The following is a 14,900-nucleotide window of genomic DNA, read 5'->3' as shown; positions in this document are numbered from 1 at the left end:
TTCTCTTTTATATCTCTTTTCCCCGCCTCTCATTTCTCCCTTCCTTTCTTTCTTTTGTGTCAAATTGGCACATGTGTCTATCGAACGCCAGCAGTCAGGATGGCCGAGCGGTCTAAGGCGCTGCGTTCAGGTCGCAGTCTCCCCTGGAGGCGTGGGTTCGAATCCCACTTCTGACAGAGCTTTTTTTGATCCTCTACTTTATCTGTAAATTTGAATTAGATGTAATCCTTTTGACTACTTTTCTATATCCTGTGTTGATCCCGTGAAAATAATCCGCGGATTTGTCTTGCGAAGCGCCTTTCCACCATATGGCGCTTAAAGCTTATTCATTCCTACTTCCATTTTTTTATGTGACGTCACGTGGGATCACGAACAGCAAAATGGGTTCGTCGTTCTTATTCTTTCCTTTTCTTTCCTTGTTTTAACTTTCTTTTTCTTACTTTATTCTTTTGTTTTCTCCTTTTTTTCTTTCTTAGTTTTTCTTCTTTTTTTATAATTGTTCTTCAGTCATTGCTTTTTCTTTCCCCCACTTTTCTGTTTTCCTTTTTTTCTTTGATTCATTTCCTTTTCTTTCATTTTCCCATCCATTTTACCCTTTTCATTTTTATACACTCGATCTCTTTTTTTTAAAATTTTCATTCTTTTTTTCCCGTTTTGCTTTTTTATCTGCTAAAAAGGATGATGTGGTCACTTCGCGTCTCCATAATTCGTGATTTTCTTCCCCGTTTTAGCCTTCACTACAAAACACAGTGACATCTAGTGGTTGAAATAGTTCAAAGTGTCCCTTACAGCTCCCAAAGAGGAACTGAGGAAATAAGTGAAGTGCGTGTCCTTCTTCTCACCGCTAGGGGGCGATCACAATCTTTGAGTCAACGTTCTGACGTCCTCATTTTTGGGCAGTTTCCTAAATGTTTTTTTTCTACATTTAGGAGATATTTTAAACCATCTATTTTCAATTCTTTGATATATATTGATAGTCCCATTGCAGTCAAAAGACAAGCAGGTGTCACAGCACATCACAGTTTTATTCGCGTCATTGTTTTTTTTTGTACAAAGAGTAAAAAGAAGGATGGCGTCAACCGGAAACGAGACACTCGACGTTAAATTTCGTCTTTCTTGTTGTTTGCTTCTTTTGAATGCGCGTACAAAGAAGGAATCTCTCACTCACTCACTCGAAAAAAAGAGAGACCACAGAGTACTCGAAATGCTTTCAGACGAGCAAACAAGTTTGCCAAAAAGGAAAGCCGCCGGAGCTACGGTGCCTAGCAAAAGTAGTGGCCCCCTCCGCAAAATAAACGTCAAAGTTAACGCTGGAAAAAAAAAAATCATCTAATAATCTACAACATCTGAGAAACAATCGTCAAAGGGAACCAATGGTTTCTATCATATTTATGACAAAAAAAAGAGGTTTTGCAAAACTATTGGCCCCCATTTCTCTCAGCTCAGCCAACAGACTCCAGCCAAAGACTTCTGATTGCAACTCCATGTCATTAAGTCTCATTTCAAATGTACTTGCCCTGTGACAATCTTATAGACGAGTGAGAGGAGACACTGGAGAACAGACAGCATTATGAAGACCAAAAAACACCAAGCGGGTTCGGGATAAAGGTCTGTGATGGATTTTGCAACATTTGACACGTCTCCTGGAGAACTGTGTGTGCAATAATATCAAAATGGAGAACCGCTGAAAACCAACCAAGACTTGGCCGTTTCCCTGAACTTTCAGCCTGAACAAGTAGACAACTCATAAAAGAAGCAACCCTGTTGGATGACATGTGAGGTGAAACTATCCGTGCATACTACAACTATTCATCCTACTCTGGATAAATCTTCCCCTTATGGGAGAGTGGAAAGAAGAAAGCGTTGTCTGAAAAAATACCATAAAAGGCCCATTTGACATTTTGAAGAAGCCACACGGGAGACACAAATAACATATGAAACAAGGCGCTCTGGTTAGATGAGATCAAAATTGAACGTTTTCTGTGTGCTGAATGAAAAGCGTTCCGTTCGGTGTAGGATTAACATTGCACGTCACCCTGAAAACACCATCCACACTGTCAAACATGGCGGTGGCAGCATCCTACTCAGCGGTTGCTTTTCTTCAGCCGGGGACGGGAAAGGTGTGACAAATGCTTAAGCAAACGATGGCCAGTAAACCCTACGGGACTTGAGCTGTTTTGTTAAGAAGAAATGTTTCAAGATATGCAAAACTTGTAGAGACATACCACAAAAGATTTCACTCAAAGGGGGCCGATATTTTTGCAAAGCCTGCTTTTCAATTTTGTATCCGTTTGCAGAATATAAAACGTTTTTCACTTTTCACGCTCGTGTCTCACATGTCGTCGATGCTTAAAAGATATTTTGAGATCTGTATCGATAAGTTTGAAGTCTGAAATAAGCTCTCGGGGGGCCAATACTTTTGCAAGGCACGAAAGCAAACGCGGTTTTTGTACAGCCCGGGTTTTGGCGCCCTTCGCGTCCGGATCCCGAAAAAAGCCGACCCCCGTCCGCGGGGCGGCCTCTCAAAACGACGGAAGTGACGTCACGGGATGTGGCTCGGGCCTTATTTGGTCACAAGATGGCGCAGAAGAACTTTTTCTCCCGGAAAGGATTTTCCGAGGCGGGAACGGGAGACAGGAGGGGGTCCTCTTTGGCGTGCGCTTCGCAGTAGGACATCAGGTCGGCCGCCGCTTTTGAAACCTGAGCGTGAAACAAAAACAAAGTAAAAACCTTTGGGACGGGGAAGTCGGGAACCTGCGGCTCGCGAGCCAGATATAACCGATCGAAGCCGTGTACGTTTTGAGTCAAGCGCCATTTGTGCAAGTTCTCTTACTTGAAAAGATCGGAAAATGTCAATGTAGGAGACTACACTGCCCTAACCTCTTCCTTAGGAAAAGCATCAACAGGAAACCTCCACCTGCTCTCACTCTTTCTTTGCTCCTGCATCCAGGACAGCCCCGTTTGGCCTTTGCCCCCTTGGACAGCGGGGACAAAGAATGCCAGAGTCCATGGCCTCGACCCCTTGGCCAGGACGGTCCGGGGTGCTTTTCTCTCCCTCTCGATCGGCTGCAAGCAGCAAGGAATTGACATGTGCTGAGTCTTCAGGAGCGTCTCTCTCCCTCTCTCGCTCTCTTTTCAAACAGGACAACTTGCACAAATAGTAGTCGACTCAACCCTGTACTAGCATGTATCCAAAAGAGGAAGTCAAAACCATTAAGAAAAGGAAAAGAAATAGGAAACTAACAGGAGGGCCATGAGCTGCTGCACCCGTGTGCGCCGCCACCTTGAATTACAGTGTGTATATGGCGAGGCACAGAGAAAGCATGTGAGGAAAAAAAGCCCAGGCGGCATCATTTTACATTTCCTCCCCTTGTATAACATTTGCCTGTATATTAAGAGAGCAAAGTAAACAAAAATCTTTCTACCTCTGCCTATTCTTTTTGTCCCTCTCTCTATCTCTAGTTCTCTTGTTGTGCCTCTCCCTCTTTTTCCCCTTTTCTTTGTCCCTCGTTGTATTCTTTCTCTAGCTCTCAATTTCTTCCCTCATTTGCTCCTTTTTTGACACTTTGTTTTCAAGTTCTATTTTTTTCTGTTTTCGCTTTTTCTCTTCCTTGCTCGCTCTCTCTCTCTCTCTCTCTCTTTCCTCCATTTGTTTTTTTTTCTCTCTCCCTCTCCCTGTCATTCTCCCTCCCCTTCTCCTCTCCCCTTTTCTTTTCCTCCATTTGTTTCTTTTCTCTCTCTCTCCCTCTCTCTACCTCCCTCTTTTGCTCCCTAGCACCCCTCCCCCTCCCTCTCTCATTTTCTTTTTCTCCATTTGTTTCTTTTCTCTCTCTCTCTCTCCTTTCTCCCTCTCTCTCTTTCGCCTTTTCTTTTTCTCCATTTGTTTTTTTTCCTCTCTCCCTCTCCTTCCCTCCCTCTCTCTCTCCTCCTCTCCTCTCCTCTCCCCTTTTTCTTTTTCTCCATTTGTTTCTTTTCTCTCTCTCTCTCCTTCTCCCTCCCTCTCTCTCTACCTCCCTCTTTTGCTCCCTTGCTCCTCCTCTCCCTTTCTCTGTCATTTTCTTTTTCTCCATTTGTTTCTTTTCTCTCTCTCTCTCTCTCTCTCTCTCTCTCTCTCTCTCTCTCTCTCTCTCTCTCTCTCTCTCTCTCTCTCTCTCTCTCTCTCTCTCTCTCTCTCTCTCTCTCTCTCTCTCTCTCTCTCTCTCTCTCTCTCTCTCTCTCTCTCTCTCTCTCTCTCTCTCTCTCTCTCTCTCTCTCTCTCTCTCTCTCTCTCGTTGTAGTCGGGCCCTCGAGAGAGTGTTTTTTTTTCTTGTTTTGGTAGCAGGCGACGCCCCGCCCCCTTTTCCCGTCCCCGCGGCCGGGCGGGAGGGTCCGCCGACCTTGATCCTGTCGATGTTGGCCTCCATCTTGAGCTGCTCCACCAGTTTCCTGGCCTGAGCGATGCCGGCCGTGTTGTTGCTCGCCATGCTCTGCAAAGAAAGACGGGCCGCCTCAGAAAATGGCTTCCTTCCGTCGCTCGCCGCTCGCTCGCCCTTTTAGCGACGGCCCGGGTTGCTAGGCAGCTGGCCGGCGGCAAAAAAAAAGGGAGGGGGGCGGAGTCCTTTCTTTTGAAGGAAAATACTCATCGGATAAAAATGAATTTTCTAGGACGGAGAAAGAGAATTTTCAGGAATTTTCTCCCCCCCTCCAGAATGACCGTCGGATGCCTCATTTCAACCACGTCACCGTTCTTCTGTAAACGCGGCGTTTCAAATGGAATCCATCCATCCGCGCATCGAGACCAAATGAGCAAAAATACCAGGAATTGACGACATCATTACTACAAAACAAATATGGAATGGAGTGCCTCAAAAACGGCTCCTCGTTTTGATATGAAAGAATTCTACAGAAATACTACAAGAGTACTAATACAGTCATCGTCAAAAATAGAAATACTCGTGTGAAAATACTTCTACATGCTAATTATGACACGCTAAAGACTAAACGCCAACGACGACACGCTAACAATTTATCCTAACGGCTACGAGTTAAAAGGCAGATGCTAACGACTGCACGCTAACAACTAAAGATTCCGGAATTTGATCCCGAATTTTCTTCTCTATCTAGAGGTCGACCGACGATCGGCACAGAATTTGACAGATATCGGCATATTTGTTTATCCGATGGGCCATTTATTTAGGCTCGGATGCAGCCGAGCGTTTCTCCCTATCTCCTTCCCTCAGTCTCTCACGCTACCCACCCCGTGCCTTCTGATCGGATAAGCGACCGAGGGTGGAGTCACTGTAGCAGGAAGAAAAATGTTAGGGCGGAGTCGACATGCCTGTGAATCCAGACTGCCGCTTATAATGAGATTTTAAAAAGTCTGTGGTCGAAAAGCGTGTTTGAGATTGGGAAATTAATAGTGGAGTTCACTTGTTTTAGAGAGACATATTCAGGTGGAGACTGACAGATGAGCTCTTATCATAACATGAGTCGGTCAATCGAGTGTGTGTGTTTGCAATTGAGAGAGAGCATAAAAAGCACGCTAAAATAGAAGGTCGACATTAGTTCTTGAATCTGGCTCTAAAACAGGAGCGGCCGCGCTTTTCGATTCGACGGCCCGGTTAAAATTTCAATTCTGTTTTTCGTTTCGAGTTCGTTTAAGTCCCGCTGGTTGAATCGACATTTTTTTTTTACATTTATCGTGAGTTTTGATGTACCTGTAATATCTGTCACTCGAGTCGCTGTTTGTGTTGACGCACGGTCCCTTTAAGAAAAGACGCAAACGGTGTTGGTGGCGACCATCGGTAGCTCTCGTGTGAATGTTTGTAAAAAGAGAGATATTTAAGTTGGCTTTGAATTGATAACAAATACTTTTTGTCTCTTTTTGCATGATTAAAAATGTCTTCCGTCAATTGTTTATCTTTACCAGTATACGAATCGAGGTTCCAAATATCGGTTATCAGCCCCCTCTTAATACTAATAATCGGTATCGTACCGGAAAACCCCGTTGCGGTCGATCCCTGCTCAAGACATTCAAAGAAATGCCTCGGGGCAGGGTCCGTTCCTCTGTTTTTACCTTGTCGCCGCTCTCGGCCTCAGCGCATGCAGTCGGCGATTCGGAGGTTTGCCCACCCTGCGGCAAAGACAAAAACGAAAAAGGAAAAAAAGGATGAAAAGACAAGACTGCATCCCTCAAACAAAATGTTACAGAGAGAGTATTTGATCCCTTTTGGGAGTGGCGCTTGGCTTCTGTGACATCAAGTTGACATTTTTATTACTGCGACTCGATTTTCTCTTGTGCTTCTCTGGGCATCATCTTGGGGACAAATTCAGACGCTTGGTAGGCCTGATCCGCGAACCCCGTAGGAAATTTCAGCCCCAAGTGTTTACTTTTCACAGCGTTCTCTTTGATTGAAAAAACTAAAAAAGATGAAAATGTGCATACTATGAACGCGAGCAGGCACGAATGACTTTTGGCCCGCGTGCCGCAGCCTGCGCACCCTCCCCTTCCGCCGCTCGTGATAAACGACCCGATGACTCGGCATGAGCAACCCTCGGCAAAAATAATCGCATCCGCGTTTTTTCTTGGCAAGGAAACCAAAATGGCAGATGCAAAATGCAGAACATTGACACAGCAAAAAAAGGAAAAGGGAAAAAAAAAAAAAAAAAAAAGGAAAGAAAAACACTGGTTACGCCCGCCAGCAGAGGGCAGCGATGCACATATTTTATTCTACGTTTTAGCTATTGTTGGTATTTGGGGTGGGGCAGTGGTTAGCGGCGCAGTGGTTAGCGCGCGTGCGGCACAGTTCTGAGGTCGTGAGATCGGACCTCCTGTGTGGAGTTTGCATGCTCTTCCCGTGCTTGCCTGGGTTTCCCCCCACATTCCAAAAAACATGCATGTCAGGTGAATTGGCCGGTCCAAATTGTCCCTAAGTCTGAATGAGTGAGTGAGTTGTCTGTGGCAACCAGTTCAAGGTGTCCCCTGCCCACTGCCTGAAGATAGCTGGGAGGGCTCCAGCACCCCCGCGACCCTACTGAGGATAAGCGGTGCAGATCATGGATGGATGGATGGTATTAGGGGTTTCCTCACCATCGTTCATGTGCAAAAGGCAGCCTCCCGCCATCTTTTTTTACCTGTCCCCTAGGGCCCGACACTTTGAAACAAAATGCCGTGAAAACTAATGTCAGCTGCCGTTAATCACTAAGGGATGAAAATTGCAATGGCAAAGAGAAGCCACCAGAGAGCAGTGTGATTTTTAAGCAGACTCGTTTTATCTTTCTTCGTTCAACGCGCGGTCTATCCGGTCACGCTGCCGAGAACCAAGGTAATCGTTTCAAGCGCTTCGCCCGAAATTCAAGCACTTTTCAAAGCTTCGGCATGAATATCCAAATCCTTTTAAGGATTTCAAGCGTGCGTACGAATTCTGTCACGACCGCAACTGCGCTCAGCTGCTTTTGGAAAAAAAAGACCCCAGGGGAGTTCCTGCATAGCAAAATGTCATTCGGTGCCCCCTCCCTCTCCGAAAAGCATCCTCCCCCTCCCACTTCATTCTCCCTTCCAAGCTAATTAGCTCAACTTGGTTTTGATTGCACAAAGAGTTGTAATTAAACATGGGGTCCCGGTCCTGCCATCTGCACCCTGGAGGAGGAGTGATTAAGCTGCTAGGGTCAACAGGGACCCCAAGGAAAGATTCCATCTGTTTAAGGTCTCTCCAGCGTGTCTCGGATCCTCCTACTGTTAGTTGGGACATCGCTTCCTGGTACCTAGCCACTTTGTTCAGCTCGTCCAACAGGATCTCAAGTCGTTCCTTGCCGAGGCTAGGGACCATCATCCCTAGTGCCTCCTGCCAGTGTGACATGCTCCAAAGACCTCCTGGTTTCAGGCAATTTATGCAGCCAAGGCCTTCCCAGGTCAAGATAGAGACATAGTCCTTCCAGAGTGGACTCAAATGTCCTCGAGGCCTCCTGTTGGTTGGACGTGCCATCCCCCAAGGCATCCCTCGCCTAGGCTAGGGACAAAGTCTCTTATGTGTGACCATCATCCCCAGTGCCTCTTGCCAATGTACCGTATTTTCCGCACTATAAGGCGCACCGGGTTATAGGGCGCACCCCAAAAAAAATCGTTTTTGGTCCTATTTTTGACATACATAAGACGCACCGGATTATAAGGCGCTACAATGGGAATGTGGACAAAACAGTCAGATAGTTCAGTCCAACTTATAACATTCCCAAAGCTTGCAAAGACGCAAAGACGTGTCGAGAACACGTGCGGATGCGGTGTCCGTACGATGTCACTCATATGCATCGTTCCATCGTTCGGAAGGTTAAAGTCTTGGGATTCAAGAAATGCCAACCGTTCCTTAGTTTCCATTTTCTTTTTTGCTCGCGACTTTACTGCGCATATGACAATACACACTTGGAATTGAGTTGAATTTAAAAATAGACACTCCATTCCATCCATTATCTGCACCGCTTATCACAGAAACATCGCGTTCAGTCTGAAACAAGATACAGGGATAATATATATAGCCGGAGTAGCTCACCGAAGTCGTTGTGTTCATAATAATGTGCAGCCAATGTCCTCTTATATCCGTGAGTGCAGTAAATCCAGGAGAATATTTACAAATACAGAATAGAAAAAAATGCTTTCTGTGTGCCGTCAGCCACGTGCTATACGTATTCATCTTTTTCGGCCAATTGCAGGCTTTGTTTTGCCGCTTCAGCCAATGCCAGCCTGTAAACGATAAAAAGGATCCTCCCCTTGACCTCCGAATAACTTAAGCCAATAGTGATCCATTCAAATGACGATTGACACATTGGTTAGCCGATGAAACGCCGGTAAATAAATCGCAGCATACACCGTGTACTACTTGGCGTTCGGGGGAAAATCGAGTCGGCGGCTGCAAGTTAGTTGGAAAACTTAATGTTGATCCATAAATAAGGCGCGCTGTATTATAAGGCGCATGGTCAGCTTTTGAAAAAAATAAAGGCTTTTAGGTGCGCCTTATAGTGCGGAAATTACGGTAACACGCTCCAAAGACCTCCTAATCTCAGGCACTTTATGTAGCCAAGGCATTCCCAGGCCAAGAGAGAGACATAGTCCCTCCATAGTGGACTGAGATGTCCTCAAGGCCTCCTGTTGGTCGGACATGCCATCCCCAGCCACTTTGGTCTGCTCGTCCAACAGGATCCCGAGGTATTCCCAGACCAGGGTAGAAATATTGTCTCTCTAGTGTCTCCTGGGTGATTCCAAGGCCTCCATTTGGTTGGACATGCCAGGAACACCTCTTGATCCCCAGCCACTGTGTCCAACCCAATAAGGTGCCAAGGTGTTCCCTGACCATGCTAAAGGCACTGTCATAACAGGGAGTTTCTGCTGGTGTACGCCTCAGGAACACCTCACAGAGGTTGAAGAGGCCCAAAACACCTCATCTATCTCCCAAGCAGCTGTACAAGCCTGTCACCCAATCACTAAGATAGAAAGAACCCATTTTGGACATTTGTACCCAGAATCTCGTTCATTTGGTCTCGATTCAAATTCTCTAGACGGAATCCCTGTTGGATTTGAGGTCTTTTGATGACTCATAAGTAGAAACGATACAAATACTAACAAGGAAGAATATTTAAGGGACTTTTGAGGACCGGTGAAGCGACGAGGCCTTCAAGTCCTTGCACTCGTCCGGTCCGGCAAACCTCGACTTAAGGATAACCGAAGGAGAAGACAATAGCGTCCTCTGTGTCTCAGTGCCTCATCATCTCAGTAGCACCTGCGACATCCTCGGCACGATTTAGAGGTCAATCCGGGCCCCCGGCGGGACGGTGGAGGTCCAGGAAATGATGCGCCTCCTGGGAGAAGTGCAGGCAGCAGGGAGCACAACTGCGCTCTCTTATGTCAAAGCCGCGAGATCGGGACCTCCCGCCTCGTCTTCTCTGTCGGATTCAAGCAGATGTCACCGGGTCTAAAGCCGGGAACATTTGGCCTGGTGTTCTGAAAGGGTTAAAACCTTGAGACGGTGACTTACGTAACAGTAGGCGGGGTAGAAACAATCCGCAACGACGTCGTCAAATACCGAGCTTACTTTACTAGAAACGATAAAGCGGCACCCGGTTTGCTGGTTTCGGGCTAAGATCTGGAGAAGAAATCCATCAGGGAAGTGCAGATAAACACTTCTCCTCTGGAACGAATCAGCCGGCCAAGAATAACAGTGTCGGGCCCCCGGCCTGGTACGATATGACAAACATCCGGTCTTGTTTAGATTGTGCCGAGGGGGCCGGAGGGATAGTCGCTCCCACTCGAGTCCTTTGACAGAAACTTTGAAGAGAACTAGGCCACGACGGAGAGCCGACCCGGGTCGGGACAAACCCTAGCGGGAGCCGAATTCGGCGAATCGGGATCCTTGCTCGACGAGACGTTGTTACGTTGAGGAGGGATGCGGACCTGAAGGGCAGACACTAAGGACAAAATGTTGATTGGGGACGAGAGAGGGAGAAAACAAAGCATGAAAAACACAGTCCAGAAAAGTCAAAACTGGCAGAGTCAATCAACACCAACGACCGAAATCATTCTTAGCCAGTAGATCCAGGGTCGGTTGACGGCGGGAACAAGGGAGCCGGAAAGCAGACGCTAAGAGAAGGCAAAGAAACATTTTCTGTGGGCTTTTCAGACCCTCCCCGCAGGTCGGCAGCCTCTAAGGCAGGGGTGTCAAACTCATTTTAACCCGGGAGCCACGCGATAGAACAAACATTCTCTCAGGGGCCGGACTCATGAGGAAGGAAGAGTGAAAAGGAGAGATGGACAGAAAGAAAGAAAGAACAAAAGAAAGAATGAAGGAGAGAAAGAAAGAAAAAATTAAGAATGAAAAGGAAACATGGAGGGAAAGAAAGAAAAAAAGAAAAAAGAAAAAAAGAAAAAAAAGAAAAAAGAATGAAAAGGAAAGATGGAGGGAAAGAAAAAAAGAAATAACAAAAGAAAAAAAGAAAAAAAAATAAGAATGAAAAGGAAAAATGGAGGGAAAGAAAGAAAGAAAAATGAAAGAAAAGAATGAAAAGGAAAGATGGAGGGAGGGAAAAAGAGAAAGAAAGAATAAAGGAAGAACAAAAAAGAAAGATGGGGAGAAAAAAAGAGAGAGGGTGGGACAAAGAAAGAGCAAAAGGGAGAAAGAGAGAGCAAGAGAGAATGTTAGAAACAAGAGAGATAAAAAGAGAAATAGTAAGAGAGGGGAAATAAATAGATAGAAAAAGAAATCCAAACAGAAATTGAAAGAGAGAAGGAGAGAGAGAGAGAAGGGGAGAAAAAGGAGGGGGACGCAAGAGAGAGAGAGAGAGAGAGAGAGAGAGAGAGAGAGAGAAAAGACACAGATAGAGAAAGAGAGTGAGAGAGAGAGAGAGAGAGAGAGAGAGAGAGAGAGAAAGAGGAATACAGGTACAGTGTTTGTGAGAGGCGCCTGGCTTTGGCAACATCAAGTGACGTATTTCAACCAGCAGCTCATTTTTCTCTTGTGCTTTCCTCAGCGTTGCCTCACGGGCCGGATTCAATCCCCTAGCGGGCCTGATTCAACCCCCGGGTCGCCTGTTTGACACCCGTGCTCTAAGGGGACCCTGGGTACCCCAGCTAGGAGTGTCTGGGGATCAGGAAATTCTAAGCTTATTCAACCGGCCCTTGGGACAACCCAGAAAACTCCAGAAAGACTATGTCTCTCGCTGGGCCGGAGAACATCTTGGGATCCCGTTGAATGAGCTGAGTCAAGTGGCTGGGGATCTGTTGGCAACCTGGCATGTCCTTGGGACAACCCAGGACTCGCTGTAGATAATGTTTCTGAGCCATCCGCCCAATTCTTAAGGATCTTTATGTGGAAGTTTTTGGTTAATAAGAAAACTGCAGGCACGGGGATGGATTAAGACCTACAGGGACCATTCAAAGTCTCGGACTCAAAAGAGGTGACACGTAGAAATGTAGGATTTGGATGGCTACAGGAACAAAAGACCATTGAAATGGACCTCACCTTGACGACACCACTTGGAACCTTCTCAGCAACTTCAAGGAGTATCCGAGATTGGTATCAGGGTGCACTCCTCCGGATCTTGACCTGGAAAAAAAAACAATATTTTGGATCATAAGTCACTGGCACTTGCAAAAGGCAACTTTCAGAATCAAATCGCTGCGTTGTGATAAATTTGGTTTGAAAGACCTCAAATATAGACTCCAGTGTTCTATTTGAATTAGAAGTTGGTGGAATCTGTCTTTCAAAGGACTTGATTGCATCGATCGAAGTCTTAAGGCGACCCGTCCGAACAGAAACTCGAAACTCTGTCGAAGAAAGCTCCGTCCTTAAGAGACGTTATCTTTCAGGTACATTTAGGATCCTTGAATCAAAAGGTATTTGAGGAGACTGTGTTCCGTGACGACTCCTCTACAGTACTTCAAAGTTTCGATCGAGACAGAAAACTATCCCTAACCTTGTCTGTAAGATATGAAAAGCAGTTTTAAAAGACCTTCTCTTAAAACTGAATCTTGGTTGGATTGGTGGATAGCTTTAGCTATAGGGTCTGCGTAGGGTCTCCTTTTCTTTGTTTGAGTGGGTTGTTGGCCCGGTTGGTGAGTCGGATGGTCAATTTGTTGGGGGGTCGGTCGGTCAAACGGTCTCCAGTTGGGTTGGTCTGCGGTTATTTTTGTGGATTGGCCAGATTGATTGATCAGTCGGTTTGTCAGTTGGTGGGTGGGTTTGTCGGTCTGTTGGTCAGTCAGGAGGGTGTTTGGTGGGTTGGTAGTTCTGTCAGTCATTGGTTTAGTCGGTGGTGGAGTCAGTTGGTGGCCTCCGGAGATAAGATCTGCAACCTCAATGGAAGTTTTTAAATCAAGGCTTAAGACACACTTCGATTCCAAAGCTTATGATTGACGCCCACCTCATATTCTGTATTGTCCTGTTTTTTTCTGACCGCCTGCCTGGTGGCGATACGAAGGAGAAGGACGATTTGAGTTGAGTCAGCGGACCGGCGTTTGACCTGAAGCATGTGAACGCCTGCATGGACCAGCTGGCAGAAATGGGAAACTGCGTCGTGGCCGTCATAGACTTTCTGGACTGGTTTACAGGCTGGGGGCGTCGCTGCTGTCATGCACTTTCCGGACACATTTTCAACATCTTACCTTGTGTTGACTATGTTTGTGTACTGTAATGCTAAATGTAATTCACCCTGGTCATCCTGAAAGGGGGATTACCACTTGTGAGGTCCCTTCTCAAGGTTTCTCTTTTTCCTCACGCTGAGGTTTTGATTTGTTCCTTGCCCGCATGTTGCTTTAAGATCAGGTCATTGTGTCATTGTAATCCTGTGCAGTCCTTTCAGACATTTTTGTGATTTAGGGCGTCATCAATAAATGGGACTTGACTCGTTCGGCTGGTGGGTAGATCGGTGACTTTTTGTGGCCTTTGGTTTCTAAACTCGGTTTTGAAACTAAACTCCTCTCACCTGACACTGAAATGGAACTGAGACAAGACAGGAACGTCCAGCCCTTTTCTTGACACGGGTTTCACATAGAGATCAAGACTTTCATTCTACATTGAGGAGAAGGTTTCCTTTGGAAATAGCGAGGAGATCCTACCGATGTAATACTTTAAGACAGGGGTGTCAAACTCATTGTAAGTCGGGGGCTACACGATAGAACAATAATTCTGTCGGGGGCTGGACGAGTAGATTAAAGAGAAAGAAAAAGAGAGATAAAGAAATAAGAGGAAGAGGGAGGGAAAAGGAGAGAGGGCGGGACAAAGAAGAAAAAGACAGAGAGGGAGAGAGCGTGAGAAACAAAAGAGAAGTCGTGAGAGAGGGGGAAAGAAAGGGAGAGGAAGAAGGAAATCCAAAGAGAAATAGAAAGACAGAAGGAGAGAAAAGAGAAAAGAAAGCGCAAAGGGTAGGAAGAGAGAAAGAAAAAAGAGAGAAAAGGAAAAAATGAATTTGAAGTTAAAAAGAAGTTAAAAAGACACAGGAAGAGAAAGAGACAAAGAGCAACAAAGGAAGAGAAAAAGAGAGACACAGAGAGTGAAAGAGACTGGGAGAAAAGGGGTGGAAAAGAAAGAGAGAGAGAGAGAGAGAGAGAAATAAATACAAGTACAGCGTCTTTGTTGGAGGCACCTGGCTTTGGCAACATCAAGTGGACCTATTTCGACCTGCAGCTTGTTTTTCTCTTGCGCTTCTCTGAGTCTCGCAGGCCGGATTCAATCCCTTAGCGAGCCTGATCTGTCCTGCGGGCCGTCCGTTTGACACCTGTGCTTTAAGATCTGAATATTTGGTCTTTAGGGTCGACAAAGACTCACGGAGCAGGAAGGGGTCGTAATCCTTCGGCTCGACGTCCTCTTTGCGGGCCCCGAAGCCGTTCGCTGGTTTTCGGACCGGGAAAGCGGCTGCTCCTCCGTTCCCGGTCCGGTCTTAGGTCTCGGCGGTTCCCGGTCGACCGGAGAAGGAGAAGGAGCCCCGGGATGCTTTTGTGCGACGCGCAAGCGAGGCGTTTGATGAAAAGGCGGCCCCCCCTCCCCCTTCTTCCCCCTGACCGCGACATGGACGCCGGAGCGAGGAATTCGCAATGATCGGCGCTTCACCCCCCCGACACGCGCTCCCTTTTCATCCTTGCTGGAAATCCAGCATCCAGGAGAAGGATTTTTTTTGTTCCCATAGCGAAAAACAGGGAGGGGAACGAAACGGGGACGGGGGATTCCCGACGTCACGCTTCCAGTAGCGTCGCAAACGCGGCCGGTATAGAAAAACACCTACCTTATTTTTTCGGTGGGGGGGGGGCGAGTGCGGTAGAAGACGGGTTCCGGGTCGAGATCGGGGTCCGGTCTGTCTCGTTCTGGTCCGGTTGGCCCGCCGCTCCCGCAATCTCCAGCCTCCAGCCAGGCTGCAAGAAGATGCCCCCGCCTCCCCGTTCTCCC

General features: G+C 46.6%; 1 protein-coding gene and 1 non-coding gene across 3 annotated transcripts; one reads left to right on the top strand and one right to left on the bottom strand.

The window, feature by feature from the left end:
• The first annotated feature begins 93 nt into the window (after positions 1-93).
• On the top strand, positions 94-176 carry trnal-cag (transfer RNA leucine (anticodon CAG)). Its single transcript has one exon. It is a non-coding gene; the product is annotated as a tRNA-Leu (tRNA).
• An 830-nt stretch (positions 177-1,006) lies between these two features.
• On the bottom strand, positions 1,007-14,900 carry gng2 (guanine nucleotide binding protein (G protein), gamma 2). Of its 2 annotated transcripts, none has more exons than XM_088354052.1 (5): positions 14,740-14,900; positions 11,982-12,065; positions 6,056-6,112; positions 4,377-4,466; positions 1,007-2,700 (listed from the first exon to the last, which is right to left on the bottom strand). In XM_088354052.1, the coding sequence occupies exons 4-5, from the start codon at positions 4,461-4,463 to the stop codon at positions 2,572-2,574; spliced, it is 216 nt and encodes a 71-aa protein (XP_088210178.1). In that variant the 5' UTR covers positions 4,464-4,466; positions 6,056-6,112; positions 11,982-12,065; positions 14,740-14,900; the 3' UTR covers positions 1,007-2,571. The 2 variants fall into 2 exon arrangements, with proteins under 2 accessions (XP_088210178.1, XP_088210179.1); XM_088354053.1 differs by lacking the exon at positions 14,740-14,900 and adding an exon at positions 14,286-14,492.

Source organism: Urocampus carinirostris, chromosome 15 (assembly GCF_059441175.1).
Source record: "Urocampus carinirostris isolate Australia breed hairy pipefish chromosome 15, RoL_Ucar_1.0, whole genome shotgun sequence".
In the NCBI taxonomy this organism is placed as follows: domain Eukaryota; kingdom Metazoa; phylum Chordata; class Actinopteri; order Syngnathiformes; family Syngnathidae; genus Urocampus; species Urocampus carinirostris.
The sequence above is the reverse complement of the archived record's forward strand: the minus strand, read 5'-3'. Positions and strand labels throughout refer to the sequence as shown.